General features: G+C 38.9%; 1 protein-coding gene across 1 annotated transcript in view; it reads left to right on the top strand.

The window, feature by feature from the left end:
* The window catches only part of LOC122794942 (adhesion G-protein coupled receptor F2-like), a 632,398-nt gene extending 610,858 nt beyond the window's left edge, over window positions 1-21,540 (top strand). The window contains exon 8 of the mRNA XM_044063537.1: window positions 20,131-21,540. Within this exon, the coding sequence (XP_043919472.1) occupies window positions 20,131-21,540 (1,410 nt within the window). The remainder of the gene's footprint in view (window positions 1-20,130) is intronic.
* Window positions 21,541-26,228: the final 4,688 nt, after the last annotated feature.

Raw genomic sequence — 26,228 nt, 5'->3', positions numbered from 1 at the left:
CTTAAACAAACATATTAGAAAGCTGGTCAAATTTACCAAAGTAAACTATGAGGCAAAGATAGCTTCCCAAGTGAATGATAACAATGAGGCTTTTTTTCAATTATGTTTGTAACACAGCCTCCATGGGTCCCAACAACATTCCAGGATGCCTCTTAAATAGCTTAAAACAGAATATGTCAGGGCCACTAAAACTCTATGAGCTTTGTCCCAGAGGAATGGAGGACTGCAACAGTCATCCCTCTACACAAAGGGGCCCACCAACTGTCCCAGAGAACTATGGACCCATAAAGCTGACCAGTCTTATCTGCAAGGCCATGGAGAGAATTATCATGGACCTGATCAATAACACCATAAGAACTCACCAAACACTGAACCATACCCAATTTGATTTTGTTAAGCCGGCTCTTGCCTGGTCAATCTGGTGAACTTCTTCGAGAGAATCACCAGGGCTATGGATAAGATAAAATGTTAGACAACTTATCTAGACCTGGCCAAAACTTTTGACACAATCCCCCACTTGGGAATCATAGATAAACTTCTGAGTTAGGCATAAACCCCTGAATCATCAGATCGATTGCAATCTGGCTAACTGACAGGGAACATTGTCTGGATAGGTGAATCAACGTCCAGTAAGAAATGTGTTACTAGCAGTGTCCTGCAGGGCTCAGTGTTGGGAACTCTCCTGTTTTCCATATACTTCTCTGAAGTGAAGGCAATGCTGGAGCCTCTGGCTCACCAAGTTCGCTGATGACTGTAAACTGGGAGCAATCACTAAATCCCCAAATAATGCTGACATCCTACAAACAGGCCTAAAAATGACAAACAACTGGTGCCAAAACCATTGTATGAGACTAAATGCTAAAAAATTTATAATCATATACTGGTAAATCAGATATCCCTGCAAATTATAATATTGATAGCACACCCCTAAAAGTACACCCAGGGGTGAGGGGCCTAGGAACACAGATTGATAGTAACCGAAACTTTGACCATCAAATAGCTACAGTATTGAGGAAATCTTCTGTGTGACTCAACTTATAGATAAAGACATGACATCAAGATCAAAGGAAGTCACAGTGCCATTGCACTTAGCCCTCATCAGACCTATAACTGAGTACAATACTCCCTTCCTGTATGCACCTAACCAGGTAATTACAACAATTGGAGTGGATCCAGAAGTTTCTCACTAAAAAAAATACAAAGTGTAAGACACATATGTTATGCAAACTGACTAAACAACCCATCCCTTTACTCCGCCTCATATCACTTATTGAGAGGTGATTTACATGTGACCTGCAAGGCACTCTCTGATCCAGCCCTGATGAAAATGTTGCATATTTTCAAGAAAAATTATATGAGGGTTATGCGTTCCATGGACCTGAACTTTAGTCAGTGTTTGAGTGGGTAGCCTGCATCACCTGGAAAACATAACAGCAAGGGGATACATAAGGAAGGGGGTTTAGTCACTACTTTCCATCTTACTAAACTGATAGAGAAATAACTATGGTTAACAACATTATAATAGTGTGCCCTTAGCCATGAAGTGACCATGAGTAATCCTACCATACAGGAAGAAGCAGTATGATGAAATAGTGTGCCAAATGTGGGAATCTTAGGTACTGCTAGGACATTGGTTTGATGCACTGGTGATGCAGCCTCATGCATCTCACAGTTATCTGTCAGGTGGATGAAATGGTAACCCTTCTTGTTGCAGTACATGTCACCCAGTAGTCCTCATGAGGCCCTTATAACCACATGGGTGAGATTCATTCCATCACATAACACAGGAAGCAAGCCATTCAGTGGAAGACACACAGGGCATTGGTTCAGTCCCGTGGTAATATTATGAAATAAATATGCTTAACTATATGGGCCAAGAGATTATTGAGGAACTGCTGCAGTATTCTCTTAGACCTAAGCCTCAGAAATATTCAACATGTCCCTACCTAACCTGTCTCTGAATAGTCCCTGTGATAAGTATAGTGAGGACTATACATACCTTGGTATCCACAGCAATAGGAAGGATGTGCATTCCCCAATTCCTGTTCACAAAAGCCTTTACAATCTCCTAATCCAATACAAATCCATCAAGCACTTCTTGTTCAGCAACGTTCAACCAGTTTATTCTCTGTATATCTCCTCCTCCTTTAGGTAGACAAATGATGTTCAGTACACTAGATTGTGTTGCTGGAGAGAAAAACAGCTTAAAGAGGGAGACATTAAGGTTTTCAGCGAAACTGAGCATCTTCTTTGATTACAATGACTAGAAAAGGCATGGATTAATTTTTTATAACACAAGAGCACACAGTGCATGTGCATACTAAAAAGAAACTCTGAATCACCAAAGCCAGGAAGAAAGACTTATTTAAACAGTTAAGCTGCATCTTTTGCACAATTTTCACATTGGCATAATGGTTAAGGTGTTCCCCTTACAGACACAAGGTACAGGGTTCAATTCTCACATGGGGTAATTGGCTAGGCTCAAAATGGCCCACAGGGGCAGTTAGCCTAGTACTAATCTATGAACCTAATTTTAACTCATTTTGTTTAAAAAACTCTTGGGACAGCACTAAATTGGCAATTTTTCCATGTTACATGTAAGCATCCAAATGCAGTACAAAATAGCTGTCTGTGCTGATGCATTATTTTTTGCTCATACCTATCAGAAGTGTCCATTTTTGGATTATTCCCTGTTGTTCCTCAATACTGCATATGCAGGTACTGGTTTCTGAATGATACTGCTAAGTAAAAACATGTAGCAAAGAATAATCTCTGTTACTGCCTCTTTCTAATGATAAGGGAGTCGATGACAACAAAAGTAATCAGTAAGTAGTGTGTTTTCATAAGTGCAACAAATGTAAACTGACCACTGCCACTGTGGTCAGAAAGTCCTTCTATGTGGCACATCTCATTACCAAGGGTTTTGCACCCAGGAAGAAAGAGTTCATCATCTCTCTCTACTCTTCCCTCATTAGGCCAAACGAGTATAATGCCTCATTTGGCATGTACCCCACTAGACACATGCAACAGCTGGAAAGACCACAAGGCCTCAAGGCCAGAGCTAAACGAAGGAAGGGCACTGACCTAAATTCTGATCTGTGATATATAAGTATCCTGTTTTTTTTTGCTTATTTTTACTAGTCATTACTTATTCTAGATATTTATAGTGCTTTTTATTGATTGCTGCATACTTTTTACTCTATTTTATAGTTATAAACTAATCTTAGCTATAAACCAATCTGCACAGTTGTACTAAAATTGTCTGCCTCACAAGGCCTGATTAATAAAGTTTTTACTGTCACCCTGTTTGTAAATCTTTTCTAGCTAGTTTCACTGTGTGTAAGGTATTAACTGTAAATTTTCTCCATTTGTTGAAAATCTTGTTTGTTTGTTTGTTCTGATTTCCTGCCAAGGAGTGTATCATATAACTGATTTAGTTTCCTACCCTCCCTCCCTATTGGTATCTTGTTCTTATACTTGGTGGCATTGCAGTTAACCACCCCTGTTGTAATTTTAATCTGGGATACGCCTCCAACTCTAGTGTCATTAGCTCATTCTACCTAATGCATAGAGAACATATGAGAAGGCCAACCCACTTAGTTTCTTAACCTTGAATTATCTGTGTTCCTCCTTTCTCCCTTCCAACTTTACTAAAAAAAAAAAAAAAAAAAAAACTACCATGGGTTCATAGGTTGGTACTAGGCTATCGGCCCTAGGGCCTATACAAGCCTAGTCATAATATACTTTACTTCCCTGGACCACTGTCTAGCAGGGTGACTGACGTGATCCCCGGGGTGAATTTCCTATCTCCCATCCAATCATCAAGGTTCCTTTTGAAGAGGGCCAATGAGGCACTCTGCTTGACATGTATGGCAGTCTATTCCAGAGAATGGGGAATCTCTGGGTCAGGAACCTATCCCTCCATCATGTTTTTTTCATTGTGATGACAAGATTTAGATCCCTGGAGCGTGTGGCTCCAAGGGATTGTGATTTCTTTAAGTGGAGCATGTCCAACATCTTAGGGTTTGACATGGCCTTGTATGTTAAGTAGAGATCATCTCTGAGTAGACGATATGCCACAGAGTATAGCTGGAGTTTTTTTAGATGGTCAGCATAGGGTATCTATTTTAGGCCTGCGATTCTTTTAGTAAGGTATTTCTGCAGCCTTTTCAGCTGTTGCAGATGTCTTATGAGGTACATACCAAATGGGGCGTTGTACTCTATAATCGGTCTAATGAGGGATGCATACAGTGGGACAATGACCTCCTTTTTGCTGGATGAAAAGCCCTTATGATGAGGTGTGCCACAGAAGGATTTCCTAGTGTACTGCCACCTATGTGGTAATTTATGGGTACATGTTTTTTCCCAAAGGAGATAACTATACATTTCTTGGCATTAAGCTTGAGCCCAAGATTCTGGCACAAAGCATCAACTTCTCTAAGGCTCTTTTGTAGAATATCCACATCATTTGGGGATTCAATAATGGCTCCCAGTTTGCAGTCATCTGCGAACGTTGTTAGCCAGAGTTCCTTAGTGTTGGCCTGTACTTCAGAGAAGTAGATGTCAAACAAGAGCGGTCCCAGGACTAAACCCTGAGGTACTCCACTTGTCACTTGTCTGGAGCTGGATTTGGAGTCGGTTACTTTTACAGTCTGGGTTCTGTCCGTAAGCCAGTTGGCAACCTATCAAGTGATGTAGGGATTTATGCCCAGCTTAGTAAGTTTATCTATGATTCTAGAGTGAATAAAAAACTTTCATACACTGTGAAGGACACCAATGATCGGAAGACTGAGGACTATATGTTTTTATGCTATACATTCTTTCCATTATAGTTTGGATTTTATGCTTTATCAAGTTTTGCTGCTGTGGTGGACATCAGGAGTTTTTAACAATGATTCCAGAGTGGGAGATGGTGTCAAATGCCTTGCTGAGGTCCAGATAGGCTGTGTGGACCACCTTACCCTCGTCCACAGCTCTGGAGACTGATTTGAAGAAGTTAATCAGGTTCAGGAGACAAGATCGGCCCGTCATGAACCCAAACTGGGTGGGGTCCAGTGTTTGAAGGTTGCCAATGTCTTTGTTTATACGTTCCATGATAATGAGTTCCATGACCTTCCATATCAAACTCATCAGACTGATGGACAGTAGTCCCGGGATCCAAGGTGGATCCCCCCTTGTGGAGTGGGATAACTGTAGCTATGCGCCAATCAGTGGGCATGAAGCCTGAGGTGAGGCTATGATTAAACATGGCACTTAGGTGAGGTGCCAGTTCATTTTGTAGTTCATGTAGTACACAGCCCAGGATGTCATCTGGTCCCATGGATGCTGTATTCTTAGCTTTGGAGAGTGTGGTTTCTACCTGTATGGCCGTGGTTACCAGAATTTGGCAATCTTTTGGTATTGAGATGGTCCCTTTAGGGGGTGAGAGGGGGGTGAAGTTGGCACTAAATTAATCTGCCAGGATATTGGCAATATCCTTGAGATCAGTATATTTAATGCCATTCTGTTGTAGCTCAGAGTAGATTTGAGCATTGCCATTTAGATTCCTGACATAACTATAGAATGCCTTGTGGTTGTCTTTGGAATCTTTGGCAATTTTATTTTCGTAACTAACTTTGGAGGATTTTATGAGGGATCTCAGCTTCTTACTGAGACTGGTAAGGGAGTTTTTTGCATCCTGGGATTTTCCTCTTTTCTGCAACATTTCTTCCTTCTGTTCTTTAGTTTGTTTATGGCAGGGGACCACCAAATTAGCTTCCTTTTTTTGGAGGAGAGCGTCTTAGTTCTATTTGGGATGGCACGATTCATGAACGAGTTGATGTGCTCGTACAGTGCCTTAGTGTAGGATTCAGCAGTCGAACTTTCATCTCCCATCTGCATTGCTAGAATCTCCTTGTGTTCTGACTGAGTGTGCTTCTCAAACAATCTGGAAATATAGAGCTGATAAATATATTTTTGGCACCTTTAAACTGTTCAGAGTTGAATACAACAATAATTGAATTCAGTTCAAAATACCATTTGAATAAATTGCATTTATTTAAACTGTATTTGTTTTAATCATTCTACAACTCAAGTGTTCTAGCTTGCACTGCATTTGAATTGTTTTATTGCTGTTTTAGCTGCTTTTCTGAAAAAAAAAGTTTTATGCTTGTTTCCTGCCTTCCCTGTAACTAGTCTAGTCCAGATACAGATTTGCTGTGTCCAGGGCTGTTTGTAAGCTTCTGAACCCCCCCCCCCCAAGCCTTTCTGTGTTGGAGGGAAGCTTTCTAGCTTATCAGTGGGAGTGGTAAGCACTAGGTAGCCTATCTACCACAAGAGGAGTGGTTTCTGGCACAGAAATCGTAGTTTATTGGCTGTTTCGGCAGTTTTCAATCTCTTTCAACTTTCTGGTTTAAAAGTCCACGGTTGCGCTTGTTTCCCAACTTTCCTGTAACTAGTCTAGTCCAGATACAGATCTGCTGTATCCAGAACTGTTTATAAGCTTCTGATTGGTCCCAAAAAGTCTGCTCTTCAATTTTTCCCTTAGATCTGATAGTTCTCTCCTCTCCTGCACTTTTACTAGCTTATTAGTCAAGCACTTTACCAGACTTCTTGTAGCAATTATTGTAGCACACAAAATTGCTACCAGTACTGAACGTTCTACAAGGAAACAGCTCCAGTACTTATTATTAATGCCCCCCTCCCTCCAGGCATGTCTAAAGGTCAGTTCCCTGTGCTTTCTCCTATTAACCTGATGAACTTGGGCTTCTTGAGGTAATGTAGTAACTTCCTCATGTACACTGACAGCCTTCTCCTTTTGCCTCCCAACACTCAGACTTGCGAGAAATGCACTTATATATCAAAATTGGAAGTCACACACACTCCATCCAAGACTGGAATACCTGGTCAAGAGGAGAAGGTCAATGCTTGCACCACACCACATTGGACACATAGCCCTCCAGAACACACACCAGCACTACCTTCACATAAAAACACAAATCACACACCCACCTTCACGGAGGCTCTCAATAAAAATTTACTCAAACAGCAGAGGCCTCCAAGTCAGAAATGTACTTGACCACCACAACACAACACTAATTATGAGACACATAACTCTACTAAACAGTGTGCCACTCAACCAAAGCCCCTACGGCAAAAGAGCATGCCCAACACACTAGTCATAGGTGACTTGATAGTGAGGCACACTGATGCCCCACTCACTAGGTTGAATAAGGAGAAAGTAACAGTCGGCTGCCTGTCAAGTGCCAGGTCTGCCCCATAATGCATGTTCTCAGGTCCCTCAACAACAGGTACAAATATGATTCTGTCATTGTACATGTGGGTGTGAATGACCTGAGACATACCTCCCTGGACTACATGAAAAGAGACATAGAGGATCTCTCGGATTATGTAACCCAGGCAGGGTATGACCCTAGCCCTGAGCAGCATTCTACCATCACCCAGAATTATACCACAGTAGAAGAAGAAAATGACTGATTTCAACAATTGACTAAGTTTCTGGTATCATTCCAAGGGTATTCAGTATCTGTCTGCTTGGGATGACATGATTGACAGACCTTGTTGTTTTGCCAGAGATGGCCTGCATCTGTCACCCCTGGGCTTCTGGATACTGGCCAAGGCTTTTGCCACCCCATATAGTGCCTTTTTTATGCTGTGTTCTAAAGACCAATTTACCACCTTAACAGCTAGAAACAAATGCAATCTGAGGGTCATGCTGCTCCATGCTAGAAGTCTAAGTCTCAAAATGGGCTCACTCGAAGCACTTCTTAAAATGAAGAACATCAACATTTGTGCTGTAACAGAGACCTGATTCAAAGCAGCACAAAGCACCCCTGTGCTACCAGGCTATACCTCATTCCACACCTTTTGGCCCCATAACTTGGGCCAAAGCTCCAAAGGTGGAGATGTTTTCATATTCATAAAGGATGCACACACCTCCAGACTGGTAGCTCAACATAATGCATCAGAGATACGTCAGGTGCAGCTAACATTGGGTAAGACAGCATTTCAGGTCGTAGCCTGCTATAGGTCCCCAACCATATCCCAAGACTTCCTTAGCACCCTGGAGAATATTAGGGTCCATGGTAACACTCTCATACTGGGTGACTTCAACTACCCCTCCATTAACTGGGTAAACTACTCATGTACCAATACACTTGCCCAATGTTTCCTGGAATTCATTAATTCTAATGCCCTGGATCAGCAAGTTCTTACCCCCACTAGAGAAAGCAACATCCTTGACCTGGTCATTACTAACATGAGCAACCATTGCTCTATACCAATAGTCAGCTCCTCCCTGGTTAGATCCGATCACAAACTAATCACCTTGGAAATCCACATCCCTCCCACCCCCAACTCCCACAAAGGTAAACACCATGAAAAACATCTCCAAAGTTAATTTTGGGGTCCTAAAACAGAGGTGGCTAACCTCACTGCACCCATGCAATTGGAGAATAGTTGCATGGCTGCCGAATCATACACCAATGCACTGTACAAACACATACACAAATGCATGGATCTTCCCATACCCAAGAGAACTAAGATGCTCTCCTCCAAAAAAAAGAAAGCCAATCTGGTGGTCCCCTGCCATAAACAAACTTTACAACAGAAGGAAGAAATTGATGCAGAATAAGGTGAAGTCCCAAAACTGGAAAAACTCCCTATCAGCCTCAACAACATGTTGAGATCCCTCATCAAATCCTCTAAAGCTAGCTATGAAGACAGAATTGCAGCAGATAGTAAAGACAACCACAAGGCCATCTATAGTTATGTAAAGAATCTTCATGGCAATACTCAGATTTGCTCTGAGCTACTGCACAATGGTACCTCCTATACTGAGCCAGCAGATATTGCCAGTATACTGACTGACAGATTCAGTGCCAACTTTACCCCTCCCCCCAAAGGACCAATCACAAAATCAGTAGATTGCCAGGCACCCAGTATTACTGCTGGACAGGTTAAACACACACTGTCCCAGGCCAAGAATGCAGCTTCTATGGGACCTGGCAATATCCCTGGCTGTGTTCTACATAAACTACAGAGTGAACTGGAACTACACCTGTGTGCCCTGTTCAATCATAGCCTCCCTCAGGCTTTGTCCTTACCGAATGGTGCACTGCTACAGTCATTCCTCTCCATAAAAGAGGAGTGACTACAGACTCTGGGAACTATCGCTCCATTAGCCTGACAAGTCTGATATGCAAAGCTATGGAATGCATCATCATGGACCTAATAAACAAAGACATAGGGAATCTCCAAACTCTGGATCCCACACAGTTTGGTTTATTGAAGGGTAGAGCATGCCTGCTCAACCTGGTCAACTTCTTTGAGTCAGTAATTAGAGCTGTGGATGAGGGCAAGGTGGTTCATACAGCCTACCTTGATCTGGCCAAGGCTTTTGATACCATTCCCCACTCAGGAATCATAGAAAAAATCACTAAGCTAGGCATCAACTTCTCTATCACTAGGTGAGTTGCAAACTGGCTCGCAGATAGAACCCACAGTGTTAAAGTAGTTGACTCCAAGTCAGACTGCTGACCAGTCATGAATGGAGTCCCACAGGATTAGGTCCTGGGTCCTCTCCTGTTTGGTATCTACTTCTCTGAAGTCCAGGCCAACACGAAGGGACTCTGGCTGACAAAGTTCGCAGATGATTGCAAGTTGGGAGCTATTATTAACTCCCCAAGTGATGGTGACATCCTGCAGAAAGGCCTCACTGAGACCAACGACTGGTGTCAGAACCATAGCCTTAAGCTCAATGCCAAAAAATGTGTCGTCATCCTCTTTGGGGAAAACTCGGTTCCCATGAATTACCACATCGATGGTAGTTCATTGAATACAGAAGGTGCTATAACAGATCTGGGAACACAGGTTGACAGCAACCTCTCTTTTGACCACCACATTGCCACTGTGGTCAGAAAGTCCTTCTGTGTGACACATCTCCTTACTAAAGGTTTTGCATCCAGGAAGAAAGAGGTCATTGTCTCCCTCTATCCTTCCCTCATTAGGCCATTCATTGAGTACAATGCCCCATTTGGCATGTACCTCACTAGACACCTGTAACAACCGGAGAGGCCACAAAAGTACCTCACAAAGAAGATCCCAGGCCTTAAACAGTTGTTCTATATGGACAGACTCAAAAAACTTCACAACTATTCTCTGTCTACTTAGAGGCGATCCCTGCTTGACTTACAAAGCCATGTCTGACCCACCTCTTTTAGAAATGCTACATCTAAAGAAATCCCAATCCATCCTGAGACCTCAACCTCATTACCACAATCAACAGAACATGCTGGAGGGACAGATTCATAAATCAGAAACGGCCCATGCTAAACTTCCCATACATGTCAAACAGAGCACCTCAATGGCCCTCTTCAAGAGAGAAATCTTGATGAGTGGATGGGAAATAGAAAATTCACCCCTGGGATCACTCCAGTGGCTCTACTCAACAGAGGCACTGGGAACTAATATCAGGTGGCACGATGCCAGGATAATCCTATGGACTAGGCTTGTAAAGGCTTCAGGGTGATTAGCCTAGTACACACCTATGAACCTATGAACCTATGAACCTGAGTACCTCACAAGGAGGATCCTAGGCCTTAAACACATGCCCTACATTGGCAGACTCAAAAACCCAGCTATTCTCTGTCTCATATCATCTACTAAGAGGTGATCTCTGCTTGACTTTCTAAGCCATGTCTGACCCAGCTCTGTTAGAAATGCTACATCTAAATAAATCCAAATCCTTCCACAACACATGCTCCAGGGACCTCAACCTCATTACCACAATCAACAGAACATGCTGGAGGGACAGGTTCATAACCCAGAGACTGCCTATGCTCTGGAATAGACTTCCCATACATGTCAAACAGAGTACCTCACTGGGCCTCTTCAAGAGAAATCTTGATGAGTGGATGGGAAAATAGAAAGTTCACCCCAGGGATCACTCCAGTGGTTCTACTTGATAGAGATACTGGGAGCTAATGCTGGGCAGCATGATGCCAGGGCACTTATATGTGCTAGGCTTGTAAAGACTCCAGGGCCATTAGCCTATTACACTCCTATGAACCTATGAAATGAAAATGGGTTCATTAATGATTTGCAAAATGAGATTAATATAGACAGTTACTTTAGAAAATGGAATTCATAAAATGGGTTAAAATATTATTATTAATCTGACAACATTAATATTAATCTGTGACATACCAGAAATCTAGTGTTCCCAAAGTTCATTTTATATTTACATGTTCATAGGCAATTGGTCAGCTTACTATTACAAGTCTGGCCAATAAACCATATTCAAAAAAGTTCTCTCTGGCTTTAATTAGGGCAACACAAGACTGAGTGAGAGAATCCGGGGCTGCCTGTCTAGATTTACTTTGAAGGTGGCAAGGCTGCTACTCTGTTTCACATGCAGTATAATTTTTGTTCCAGTCTAGGAGATATGAACACTAAAATGCCCCATTTATCTACTGATGAAGGTTCAGGGCCTTCAACCAGTTATTTGTAGAACAATTTGTTAAGCAAAGGAATAGGAGGTCAGTAAGGGTCAGGTCTGTCATGGCTTGAAAACTTAGATACAGAGCAACATGAATTAGTCTAGGAGACAAAGTACAGGTATAGGACTAACAGTAGGGCTGGATAATTGAAGGCATTCATTTGAAGTGCTTGTTGCTTAGACTGCTTCTTTTTTATGTTTGCAACTCAGCTGCATTAGAGTTGCTGTTATCCAAAGGAGTTTATATGCTAGTTGTTTGTTTTAGTCACTATATATAAGGTTTTTATTAGATGTATTTATTTGGTGCAGATTTTAGTTTAGATATTGAATGTTAGTATATATGTCAGTAGTTTATATGACATTGTATTTTAGGCAATATATTTATTGCTTTTTTAGCCTTGCTTTGAGGCAACTGTTTGCAGCATTTTTCAGCAAAGGCTTTTCATGTGTTAGATATGAGTTAATGACCTTGCTGTTTTATTGAATAATGTATGACCAATGGTTTTCGTTTCATTAGTTTTTAAATGAGCTGATTTCTCATTTTGTATAAAGTCTGATGAAGCCTACGTGGCGCTAACTACAATAAATTATCATCTTTTTACTTCGGTGTCTCGTTTTACTTGGATACTAGAAAGAGTTTATGACTTGTGTTCCTGAAGAGGACTTTTATTCTTGTGACGTGGTGAGAATTGATAACTGAAACCAGTTGAACTGCCATTAGGTACCCACACTTTTATGACTGTTTTGGTTTATGAACTTTTTTCCTGTGTGGGCACCGTGCTCTGTATGCTGTTTGTGGACTTGTTTTGCTTTGTTATTTATCATCTCAATTTTACACACCAGCAGAAGAGGATGGCCGAAAGTACTCTACAAAATATTGAACTTCCATATGTACCTAATGTTTTGGGCGCTGCAGCTCAGAGGACCGAAAGGTTTAGAGTTTGTGTGACTGGTAGAGAGAATCTTTTGTTGGACTATGCACCGGCTTTGAATCCTGATGCTAATCTAGATAATAATGTTAATAATATGAGCTTGACTGAAGACCTTGCTAAACTTGAGACCGATTTATTAAAGTTAAAGAGACTTCAGTTACAGAGACACCATTTTGAGGCCTGCCTAGCTAAGAAAATTGTACCGAGAGGCCTCAGGATCTTGAAAATGCCTACTACAGGTAACAAGTTTCCAGAACTGTTGTGTCAATGGCAGAAGCTAAATCTAGAACTCAGCTTCAATTATATGAGACTGTTGATTAACTTTTTTACCCCTGAAGAGGAAACTCTTAGAGATGGAGCTAATACACTGTATGACAAGATTAAACATAGTTTTTCTAGTGACTTAATTGATCCTAAACTCGAGAGGGTTTTGGACAATGTCATGTTGTTTGAAAAGCGATTACTTGAACAAAAGAAAAATAAAATCCTTAGAGATTTAAGGGACTTTAATAACTGCCATGTCTTTACTTGGCCTAGGCAGCTACCTGATAACAGGACAGCTTTGCCTGGGAGACATGAAACTAATGTTTTGCCTGCTACAGTTACTAATGTTTTACCTGCTACAACTGAGAATGTGTTGGTTGATACCTGTACTGATAATGTTTTATTGAATGATGTTATAGATAGTCATGTTTCCAATGACAATGGTGTTGGTCTTGTTACATCTAATACTCCTATAGCTACTAATGTAGTTAACATTGGTGAGAACTCTAAGCTGGATAATTTGGCAACTGACAAGGTGAATAGTGAAGTAGTACGTAGGAAGATTACTGGTCAGGTACTACCCGGCACATCTTATGAGAACCTAGGTACGAAGGCCAGTGTTCCTTTTCCTATAGCCCAACATTCCTATGTAAGCAGACAATGGTCAGCAAGCAGAGGCAGACAGAAGAGGAAAGGGTCAGGGGGGGAGCAACATGGCCCGACCCTCAAGAAAATGTGGGAGAGAACCACGAATCGTTAGTTATCAATATATCTGATAAAGTCCTTACTAGTGACGGACAAAATGTATTAGAGAAAGGCTTGAGTTTCATACCCAGCTGTAGTGGTAATTTAGTAGACTCCATCATAGATTTGAGACTGTTTATTAGGAATCTACAATTGAAAATAGATTTTGGCACAACTCAAGATGTGACGTACAATCCACGTTTTAAATCTACCAGTGTATATATGCCTCAACTAAGCCCTTTAGTAGATACTTACGCTAAACTGGTCGAAAATGATATCTATACATATTATGATTCTAACCACAAGAAGAACTACAGGAATAATTTAAGTTATAAACAGAGGAAAGCGTTGGATGAGTTAAAGCTAGATGGATCTGTAGTCTTTAGACCAGCTGACAAAGGGGGCTCTTGTGTGGTTATGAACCAACCAGATTATGTTAGATGGATGTGTGAGATGTTGGGAGATGTGAAATTTTATAATAAAGCTACAATGGGAGAGATTACTGAAAAAGTTTTCCAAATATATGATATGTTAGATGATTTAGTTATGAACGGCTTACTTGATGATGAGACTTATGGCTATTTGAAGGTCAAGAATCCCCGTATACCTATTATACAAGGTCTCCCCAAAGTCCATAAATCTTTACACAACCCTCCTATGCGCCCCATTGTTGCTGGACAAGGCTGGGCTACTGAGCCCCTTTCTATTTATGTGGAATATTTCCTACGCCCTGTGGTTGATCTTAACACAGTTATTCTTAGAGACAGTAAACAGTTTTTGTTAGACTTATATGATTATACTAAACAACTTGATGACAATAGAGAATATTACTTGGTCACACTGGATGTTGTCAGTTTATTTACAGTTATCCCTAATGATCTAGGTGTTTCCAGTGTCTCTGATTATTTAAGCCGTAAGTCACAATACAGTATGGTGAAAATAGATCTGCTAGCACTATTCCTTGAAACTATTCTTTATTCCAATTTTTTTCTTTTTGGAGAAGATCTTTTTTTGCAGAAGGATGGCGTAGCTATGGGCACTTCTTGTGCCAATAGCTACGCCAATCTTGTTATGGCAAAATGTGAAGAGGAATTTATATTGCAGAACCAGCGCTTCATGACAAACATAGGCCTTTATAAAAGATTTGTGGATGACCTTTTTATTGTCTGGCTTGGTGACGAGAGGAGCCTTCTGGCTTTTTATGATTATATTAACACATCCACCGAATTTTTGAAGTTCACTTTGAATTATTCTCGTGAGCAAATTTCTTTTTTAGATGTTAATATACATAGATTGGATAGTGGTCTCTTGAATACTTCTATACATCGTAAGTCATGCCATAAGAATACTTTTTTACATAGAGGGAGTATGCACCCTAAATATGTATTTGACAATGTGATGAAAGGTCAGCTTATGAGAGCCTCTAGGCTTAATGCCTCAGAAGAAGGCTTTGTTAATGAAGTCAGCTATTTGCGGCGTAGCTTCACTTCGAGAGGTTATGCTCCTTGTAAATTTGAAAAAGTTTTGACAGAGGTAGATAACATCAGATCTGATAGAGCCAGACCTTACTTTTTGGAACCATGTATAACTAGCCATGATACATCGGAAGTGACCAATAATGAGATACGAGCCTGCATGTTCTTCACTAAAGATGCTGTGTTTCTTAGGGAGATAATGGAGAGGCATTGGGACGTTTTGTTATTGGATGACAAGGCAGGCCCCTTAGTAGGTATTCAACCGAAGTTTACTTTTAAAAATAAACCTAACCTGAGAAGGATTCTTTGTGGCCCTAGGAATATTTCTCATCAGAATAGTCATATACAACATGAGTATAATACTAAAATTTGTGGTAGGTGTAACCAATGTGTTTATATAGATACTAGGATGAGTTTTGTACATCCCATTACAGGCTACACGTTTAAACTAAGTACTGGGACCGATTGTGGTAGTAGTAATTTTATATATTTGGCTAGATGCACCAAGTGCCCCTCGTTTTATATTGGGAAGACCAACAGAACTTTGAGGGAACGCATAAGGGAGCATATTTATCAAATTCGTGTTAGTTCGGCTCATAATGCCTTAGCAAAACATGTACAGTTGTTTGATGCGACGCATAAGTTCACTTTCTGTGCTCTCCAGACCGTGTTTGAGAACATTAGAGGTGGTGATATGGTAAATTTGACTTTAGAAAAGGAGCTAAGGTGGATTATCAGATGTAGAGCTGACAAGGCACCAGGACTCAATGATAAAGTTCAAATTAAACCGATGTTAAGGAAAAGAAGGGTGTGTAGACCGAAATTATGATCTTTTCTGGATCTGCAGTTTAGTATGCCTTCCGGTTGTTTAGACACTGGATATTTATAAGCCTGGACATTGTCTTCCCCCCCTCCCTTCCCCTTTACTCCCCCCCCCTTTTGTGTTTACTTTTCTGTTAGTCGCTAAGAAGGGACTTAGATAGAGACTGATAGTTAGATGTGGATTTTTCACATAGTTCTATACTATTGGGCTATCCTTGATAGTCATTTGGTTACTATCTGATATGTTTCCTATATACCCCCCTCCTTGCTTGGGGCATTTGGTGTCCACTATGAGACCTAGGTAGATAGAGCTGATAGATATCTGCCACGATTGAGTGTGCTGCTATAGTGAGTTTTTGCTAAATGGTGTACTTTTGGTTTACTTTTTGACCTGCTCTACTGCTGATGTACACCTTAAGTGTATGTTATAGCTTGTAACACATTGCTTTCACCCTTATATATGTCAAAGTATTGTGTGTGTTATGTTACTTTAATATTATGTAAACCACCCTATGATGAATGCCTAGCAAGCTAGTGTGAGAGCTAACATAAGCTGCTCTCTATAATGGATTTATGAGCTGCTGTAACATTAAGGTGTTTAGTTAGCAACCAATATATATATGCTGGTTCTTTTGAATGGATTCTCAAGCTGTTATGTTTTCAGGTTAGTGACTTTTATTGTCATATGGTTCTGTTTTCATCTGCATTCAGTTAGAGTTTTTATTGTGTTTACCTAATGTTGTCTTTTTTGCTTTCCTGGATACATCATGAACTAGAGTGTGATGTTTGTTTTATTCTAGATAATCCAAGACTTTAAATAAGTTAAATGCATTATGTGAACTTTATGTGTTTCTGCACGCTGCAGTATTTGAAGCGCTTGTTGCTTAGACTGCTTCCTTTTTATGCTTGCAACTCAGCTGCATTAGAGTTGCTGTTATCCAAAGGAGTTTATATGTTAGTTGTTTGTTTTAGTCACCATATATAATGTTTTTATTAGATGTATTTATTTGGTGCAGATTTTAGTTTAGATATTGAATGTTAGTATATATGTCAGTAGTTTATATGACATTGTATTTTAGGCAATATATTTATTGCTTTTTTAGCCTTGCTTTGAGGCAACTGTTTGCAGCATTTTTCAGCAAAGGCTTTTCATGCGTTAGATATGAGTTAATGACCTTGCTGTTTTATTGGATAATGTATGACCAATGGTTTTCGTTTCATTAGTTTTTAAATGAGCTGATTTCTCATTTTGTATAAAGTCTGATGAAGCCTAGCGCTAACTACAATAAATTATCATCTTTTTACTTCGGTGTCTCGTTTTACTTGGATACTTAAAAGAGTTTATGACTTGTGTTCCTGAAGAGGACTTTTATTCTTGTGACGTGGTGAGAATTGATAACTGAAACCAGCTGAACTGCCATTAGGTACCCACACTTTTATGACTGTTTTGGTTTATGAACTTTTTTCCTGTGTGGGCACCGTGCTCTGTTTGCTGTGTGTGGCCTTTTTTTGCTTTGAAGGCATTCATTTGTTTAGTTAGGAATCTCTGAAAACTCACAAACAAATGTGATTTGTTTCTACAAATGGATACCAAAATGGTCATTACATTAATTAATGGATATTTATTTATTTTATTTATTTATTTTATTTTACATTTGTTAACTGGGAGGGTCCGACTGGACACAGGTTCATTTTCAATGGAGGCCTGGGGAGAAAAGCTCCATGTTACACTATTAGCATTTATACATTTCTAAGCATTCTTAATAACATATTTAGGTGTTACGATATGTAAAGTAGTACAAAAATGAAAATTTACACAGCATGTAATGCATCTAGTAAAACAAACAATTAGTAGACGACTAAAATGATTTTTTCTCATATACGTTCTCATTCACATATACATTTATACATTCACATTTGCATATATATCTATATCTATATCTATATATACTCACACCCACACATCAACAAGTATAGGTATTGAGGTAAGACCAAGATGAGAAGATGAAGAGATCTAATAAGGTATATACCTTTCTCAGATAGAGACTGCATCCTTTATCAGGTACAAATGTAATAGTATACAAGTGCTGGTATGTTTTACCCTATTGTTCTGATGCTGAGTTTGGAGGTAAGTGTAAGCATGAAGGCTATGTAAGGAAAGTGCTAGAGAGTAGCAGAATCGTTACAACTGTGCATACTTATTGTTTACCCTGGGGAGTAGCAAGAGCAAAGCCAATTGTTTGAATAGTGGGATTTCAGGAGGTATTTGAATTGGGTACTAGTAGTGGCAGTTATATGGCTTGGGAGTGAGTTTCAGTTTTGGGCTATTGTGCAGACAAAGAGAGACTTTCCTGCTTCATTTTTATGTCAACTACATGAATGAGGTTTTGGCTGCTAGATCTTAGGGCTCTAGTGGTGGTGTAGGGCTGAATTAGTTGCTGGAGTACAGGTGTTTTCTCTGGGTAGTAGTAGATATGAAAATGGATGAGTAAATGGGAATTAAGACTTGTTTAAATATTGAAAAAGTCTTTGGAAATTGATTTAGATAGATTTGCAAACTGTAAAACAGATGTGATGATTAAAATATAAGGAATTAAAAAGACTGCCCAGATACCTTATGACAGTGTCCAGTTGGTGGGGCATGTCTCCTGTATGGTATGATGTAGATTTTTCCCCCAAAATGAACTATACTACATTTTTCACATTTAGCTCCAAGATCATAATCCTTGCATAAATTAATGTAGTCTAACTAAATATAGGAGCAACTGTGATCAGCAGAGGAATGAATAATACTCAATTTACAGTCATCCTCAAACTTAGATAACCATAGACCAAGAGTGTTGGCCTGAATACCTGAAAAGCTACTGGTGTTTCATCAGCTTTTGTTTATCTCTTGACTAGAGTAGAACTTGTGAAGTTAATCAAAACAGGTTATTTTATATACTTGATAAATAGATGTCACTTTGTTTACTTATTGATCTCTTTGCTATTAATATATAATAATGACTACATGTTTCATGGAGATCCACTGGATAGGAAAACATTTATTTATACTTAGAGTCAGTTCCTATACAGGTGGTTGTGGTTGTCCAGAGCAAAAGACACAAAGGAGCATAATGACAATCACTGTCTTCCAAAGGAAATCATTGCATTTGTGATTCTAAATGTGTGCCAGCGATGATTCTCTTCTTATTTACAAGATTATACATTGTTCTGAGTGGGTGGACCCACGAAGCTTGTATATATAAATTCGGATGGTGTTAGCAGCTTGCACCCTACATCAAGTGATGCAAGTCTTACCACCCTGTAAAACATGATTGAAGTTAACTATTTTGTCCTTCTGTGTTTCAGGCATTATTTCTCAGTGGTTCTCTTAGTAGCAGATCAGATTATTCATTTAGTAGAATGGATATTATGTTAATGAGTGTGTCCACTTAACAGCTAAAGTGGGAACTGGACTTCCTCAAAATTTATAAATCACATTTAACACCGCCATCACATTTTGTTAAGTATTTGAACACGTTTAAGTATTTAAGAACTGGTTCATGAAAGTGTGGAGGGAATGCTCCAAGAGCTTATATCATTGGCCAGGTCTATATTCTACAAAACTACAATTGTATGATGTTAAGTGAACTTTGCAGACATCACTATCTCTAATCATGTATTTTTTCTGGTTCAATCTGCAGTAGTAAAAAAAAAAGAAAACATGTTTTATACCAATCTTTCATTTTAGGTGAGAAAAAAAGGATTCAACAAGAATACAGTACTGTTCTGTGTACCAACTTTAACATCATTCTTGGTCTTGATTTTTCCACTAATACAAAATGCATTTTCTTAATGAAATAGTTACCAATAGTTTGCAGAAATAGTCTGAGACCCAGTCAAGGAAATGGTGTCCCTAACTATGCAAGTAGTAGTAGGTCAGGGTTAAAATGATCAGAAATGACAACATTATACTCAAGAAGAATGTTCTAACTATACAACTATCAAAAGTTAGTGATTTCTCCAACTCCTTATATTTATAGGGGCATGAAACAATATCACAATAGATGATATATTCTTAAGCTAATTAAATGTGAACTCTTGTCTAACTACAAAAAAAAAAAGTTGTGCCTTGCTGAGGGTTATCCCAAATACAGATACATTGTGTTTGATTACTCTTTACTAATTTCAGAAAAAACACAAAGTATCAATGACTTTAGTGCTTCTTTACATTATCTGCCTTGCATACTTTGTCCTCCATGCACCATTCTATGCATAAATAAGTAAATAAATACATATAACTATGCAGTAGCTTAATTTTTGAAGCAGTAATATAAATAAACTGTTTACACACAATGAACCCTTTCTGTTTCTCTGAGCTAAATATATTCTACTTTTATTTTTTATTTTACAGAATTTTGTGAAAGTGACTGATGTAATTGTTAGCAATGAGTCAGTGAGCAGCTGGGCTAAGCTTAACAACACAAATACAAGTTCTGTTTTACTACAGTCTGTCGAAAAGTTCACAAGGCTGCTTTCAACAGAAAAAGACAACATTAATATTACAAAAGAAAACATTGAACTTCAAGGAATAAAATTGTCTCCACAAAACAGTAATGCAAATTTCAGCAGCAACTTCCTGAATGTCCGAAGCAGCGTATTTATTCCCTCTGATCAGATTAAACACCTACCGATGGATTCACTTGTTCTCGTCATTGGGTATCCTACTCTTTCAAATATCTTGCCAAAGAATTTTGGACAAAGTAATAAAATTCTGCCCATCAACGGGATTGTTATATCAGTCACAGTAAATGGGAGTATAAACAATGTAACACTGACATTCCAAAAGACAGATACATCATTAATGGCAAATCAGTGTGTGTTTTGGGATTTTAATACACACAGTTGGAATAACACTTGCATTCAGTATGATAGTAAAGACTTTGTTACATGTGTTTGTGACCATCTAACTTCATTTTCAGTTCTGATGTCACCATATACCATATCTTTTGAATGGTTGGACTGGATTGCATATATTGGCGCTGGAGTATCCATCGGAAGTTTAGTAATCTGCCTCATCATTGAAGGAATCGTGTGGACATTTGTAATAAAAAATAAAACCTCTTACATGAAGCATGTTTCTATAGTAAATATAGCAGTTTCACTCCTGATTGCAGACATTTGGTTCATAATAGGTGCTTCTCTGGCTGAAGATGGAAACATTCCTAAGGAGAAACCAGCTTGCAAAACTGCAACATTCTTTATTCAGTATTTTTACCTTTGTCTGTTTTTCTGGATGCTGGTCTTGGGCATGATGCTATTCTACCGTGTGGTGCTTGTTTTCCACGATATGAGCAGAACTACATTAAGGGTGATTGCATTTTTGTTGGGATATGGATGCCCACTGCTCATTACAATCATTACTATTGCAGTTACTGAACCAAACAGAGCATATGTAAGAAATTATTCCTGTTGGCTAAACTGGGACGAAAGTAAAGCACTTCTTGCTTTTGTTATTCCAGCACTATGTATCATTGCTGTCAACTTTGTGATCCTGCTGGTTGTGATTGCTCAAATTCTATGTTCTTCTACTGGAAACAGGCACAGGGCAGATGAGAAAAGTGCACTGATTAAAGTTGGGAGAATTGTTGCTACTTTAACCCCACTTTTAGGACTCACTTGGGGATTTGGATTAGGGACCATTACTGAAGGTCGGTTGGTTGCTCTTCATGTCATCTTTACTTTACTAAATGCTTTTCAGGTAAGCAGTTTGAATTTAACTAGTATAAAATATTTAATAACAGCACTTTGGGTTAGAAAATGATTTTTCAGTGAATAAGAGTAACAGTGTGCTCTCTACATAGACACACCCATTCATAAGTAGACAATTACACATCACATCTCACTCACACACACACACACACACACACACACACACACACACACACACACACACACACACACACACACACACACACTCCTACAAACAGACAATTTTTTTTTCAGAAAAGCCCATCTTAACTTATGTGAGAATCCATCTAAATTGTTTAAAAGCTTGGGAGTCTGCAAGCTCAGAAAAGACAACTTCCAAGGTTGCAAGAACTACAAAAGAGTTTTTTTCCAAAGGCAAGCCTTGCATCCCTGATATGGGGGCAAGTTCCCACACTGTTTAATAAAATGAATGGCAATCATACACACACACACACACACACACACACACACACACACACACACACACATATATATATATATATATATATATATATATATATATATATATATATATGGTTGCCATTCCTTTTATTAAATCCTCATTTGTTCAACAAAGTAAACTGTAGTAAGTTTGTGTGATCATTCCTTTTAGCAACTATCCTTTTTGCTGAATGTCTGTTTTGCTGAAATATATAATTTAGTTTCTATTAAGGATATGAGTATGTGTGTGCAAATGTTTGTGAGTTAGGGTTAGAATAAAGGTTAGGTAAGGGGATAGGTTTAGGGTACCTGTGACAATTTTTTGGTTAGGCTTAAATAAGGGTTCATTATGAGGATTGAGTTACTGTATACAACTATTTGTAGGTTAGGTTAGACAAGAGCTAGGTAAAGAGACATAATGTGGGGTGTGTATGTGTGTGTATTTGTATGTAGTGGGTGTCAAAAATGTTCTGTGAAGTAGTGTTGTTATGGAAAATATTTTTCTAAGATAAGGTAGATGGTTAGAGGCAGGGTTAGGGATACATGCAGTAATAAGGTGGTATAAGGGAGCATAGACCATCCTCCCACTTTAGTTTTGTGTTTTAACCCTATCCTTAACCCCATCTCTAATCATACACCTTACTTAAGTCAGTGTTCAGACCAATTAAGTCTGAATTTTGTAGTTGGGTTACAGTTTGGAGACTGCAAAAGTAAATTGGCTTCTTTTTGCAATCTTTTGTATACTTAATGTTTTGGATGTTTGATAATTTAAATGTAATTTGCCCATCTTACATGCCATGACACAATCAGTCATGAGGGACTTAGGCACCCAAGTTGATAGCAACCTGACTTTTCCCACCATGTTACCTCTGTTGTACAGAAGGCTTTCTATATGGCCCATCTCATATGTAAGGGTATTTTATCCAGGAACAAGAAGGTCATAACATCCCTGTACTCCTCCCTTATCAGACCCACTATTGAGTACAATGCCCCCTTTGGCATGTACTTTGTCAAGCACATGCAGCAGCTGGAGAGACCACAGAGGTTTCTAAACAGGAAAATCCAGGGTGTCAAACACCTTTCCTGTACTGATAGGCTAAAAGCCATGTCCCTCTACTCAGTCTCATACAGACTGCTCAGAGGTGACCTGTGTCTGGCATACAAGGTCATCTCAGACCCAGCCTTGATGGAGTTGCTACATATCCGTAAGTCAAACACCACTCATGCAGCCTGCATGCAAGGCCTCGACATGGTCTGTGAACTTGTTGGCAGTATAGATTTCTGTCCCAAAGACTCCCCCATCTATGGAATAGACTCACTCTCCATGTCAAGCACAGTACCTCTCTAGCCATCTTTAAGAGGATCCTGAAAAACTGGATTGGAAACAGAAAATACATCCCGGGGAGCCCACCTGTATCCCTGCTGGACAGGGGAAACAGGTGCTGACTTTGTTGAAACATGGGCAAAATTCTTGACTAGGTTTATAAGGGCCTCCGGGCCAGTAGCCTAATAGCATCCTATGAACCTATGATATTGTGACATTGTGAACATTCCTGATATAATCATTCATATATATTTATGTGTGTATCCATCTATCTATATGTTACTGAAAAGGAATATTTGTTAACACGTAATATCATGCAGCTATTAAGTTCAATACCCAGACTGTCAAAGATTCTGGATGCAAACACATTTTTATTAGAATAGTTATCATGATATGGCATGTCTCAACTTAAAGAGAGTTTCAATTATACTTTTCTATAATAAAAAAAATATGTGGTGCAAAGCTTTTTCAATGTAAGATGAGTAAAGAAATGAAGGTGTGAGGACAGCTTAAAACACACATGGTTTGTGTGTTCACTTGCAATAAGCTTATCTCAAACTATGTTCCACACAAGTATGTGTTCCATAAAGTACAGGATACATACATTTCTTTCAAGGTTGCATGATTAGAGAAAACATTTACCACCTGTTTGCTAAATTGTAATGAACTCTAAGAAAAGTCAAACTGTTCTATGTAAAAGGAATGTACATGTAAAAACACAGCAGCAATTTTAAGCTAGAAGTTTTATAAAACAAGCATTAAAGAAATGTATACCCACTAAATTATCTCTGGGGTTTCACAAATTCAGAGAAATTGAGAAAGGGAAAAAATACAAACTAACCTTTTTCCTTTTTTCCCCAAGCCCAGCAAACCTAATCTTAAAAAAGTAAAAAATCTTCTACCTAGCCAGTGTTGATGTATAGAAATGTAAAAGCAGGAAATTTACAATTTTCCTGTTTTGACATTTCAGTACCCAACAAAGCAAGATACAACAAAGGTAGGCTTCCTGTTACATGATGTGGATAAGTGGATAGTACAAAAGTAAAAAAAACTGTCAACAGTAAAACTCAGACATACAAATGCACTGTGATATGCAGCACAGTTTTAATTGAGATTTTGTATACCTGTCCTGAAAGAAAAGTAACAATATACAGGTAATGTATCACTTACAGGGAGCACCAACCTTCACATACATCGGAGTCTGTGATAAATAACAGCAAAAAGGCAGGGTTAAAATAAAATGACACACTGGGACAACATTAAGTTGGTCAAACTTTACTAAAAATGGAGGTGGAATAAAGTGCTAAGCACCATCAAATATTTACTTGAAAAGATATTTTTGTAACTTGAATACATAATAAAAATTTAAGTGCTTTAAAAAACAGATTTACAGTGTAGCAAGGACCATTTATTTATTTATTTATTTATTGACATCTAATTACTGGGAAAGTTCGAATGGGTAGGATTCCGTTTTCAGTACTGGCCTGGGAAGAAAAGCTCCAAAGTATTATAAAACATTTTAAGAACAATAATTTGGCAATCTTGGACAACTGAAAACTGTCTATAGTACATGAGTATTATGGACCTTGTTGGAAATTTGTCCAAAGCAAATGGGAGCTACAGTTTTCCTAGCGCTATTGATGGGAACGCATCCTTTGCTACTTGGGCAAGCCTATGTGGCTAATATGATGATGGGACCACAAAACCTTTTTCGGGAATGTATACATTGGCATAATGCCTTTTCATATTTATTACCTCACATCCTACCATAAAGGGGATGCCCAATATAGCAACATGCCCATTGGTAAACTTAATGGCAACTTGTAGGTGCACTTCTCTTCTTCCATAATACCATTCTAAATGAGGTCCTACCAGTCAAATTCCCAATGTGCCATGTGAGAACCAAAACTGGAGTTTCCTCCAACACACCCAGCATTGGGTTGGATGAAGGTGTTAGAATGGGTAAATTACACCACAAAATGAGTGATAATATCGCTCATTTTGCCAGAGTACCCTCTCAGTGTACATATGGCATACTGATTTTTTTGAGAAAGCAAAACAGCTGCTTGAAATATTTTTCTTCAGATGATTACATTTCCAATATTTCTTCCTCTCTTATTCCTGCTACACAGATTTGAATTCAAAGCTTATCTTTCATTTCAGAGATGTCCTTTATAGACTAGTACAGTGAAAAAAAAACAGTCTATATATGATTGCGTTTACAAAAGAAAAGAAATCCCCTGCCCTCCATCATAAAAAAAAAAATAATAATAATTCTCAGTTTGTTGTATGCTGGCTTTTATTCATATATCCCTCTTCTCACATAAAAAAGAAACAGTTGACCAGAAATAAATCAGTAATATATTCAGGTAACATAAGCTATGTACAAGTATATCACAATGCCTGCCATAATATCCCTAGACAGAAACAAAATTTGGGCATAGAAGCTTCTAGTCTTAGATATGTTATATTTTGCCACTTTGATATAATGCTAATGGATAAAATAACTGCTGACTGATTTCTTGTTTTCTGACATCATAGTATATCTGAAATGTCAGCTAAATGATTAGGAGCAGGATGGCAGTGCACCATGCATATTAATGAAGGCGCACTGCCTGAGCTCCTAATCTTACAGGGAGCATATAAGAGTGCAGGGGTTGTGTCTGAGAGCAGAGCTTTCAAAATATACATGCCTCCGCAATGAATAACAGCAGAAAGGCCAAAGGCATGAGCAAGACCACTCATAGGTGTCCGCATACCTCCCAGCAACATCTCCCACATGTACAACAGCAATAGTAAATACAAACCAAATAAACAAACCTTTTTATTTTTTATTATGAATCTGATTAAAGCTAACCTTAGGTGCGTGGGTTTGCCCATCACTTAGCTATGGTTAATGCAGCTTAAATTGTTGAAGAGGATAACAAGGAAGATATATGCAAATGAAACAGTATTGCAATAGTGTAGTGGGCAGAGCATTCTCCATATGAGCAGGC

Source organism: Protopterus annectens, chromosome 2.part1, assembly GCF_019279795.1.
Source record: "Protopterus annectens isolate FY-2018-M chromosome 2.part1, PAN1.0, whole genome shotgun sequence".
Classification (NCBI taxonomy): Eukaryota; Metazoa; Chordata; order Ceratodontiformes; family Protopteridae; genus Protopterus; species Protopterus annectens.
Note: the sequence above shows the minus strand (reverse complement) of the source record. Positions and strands in the feature narration are given on the sequence as shown.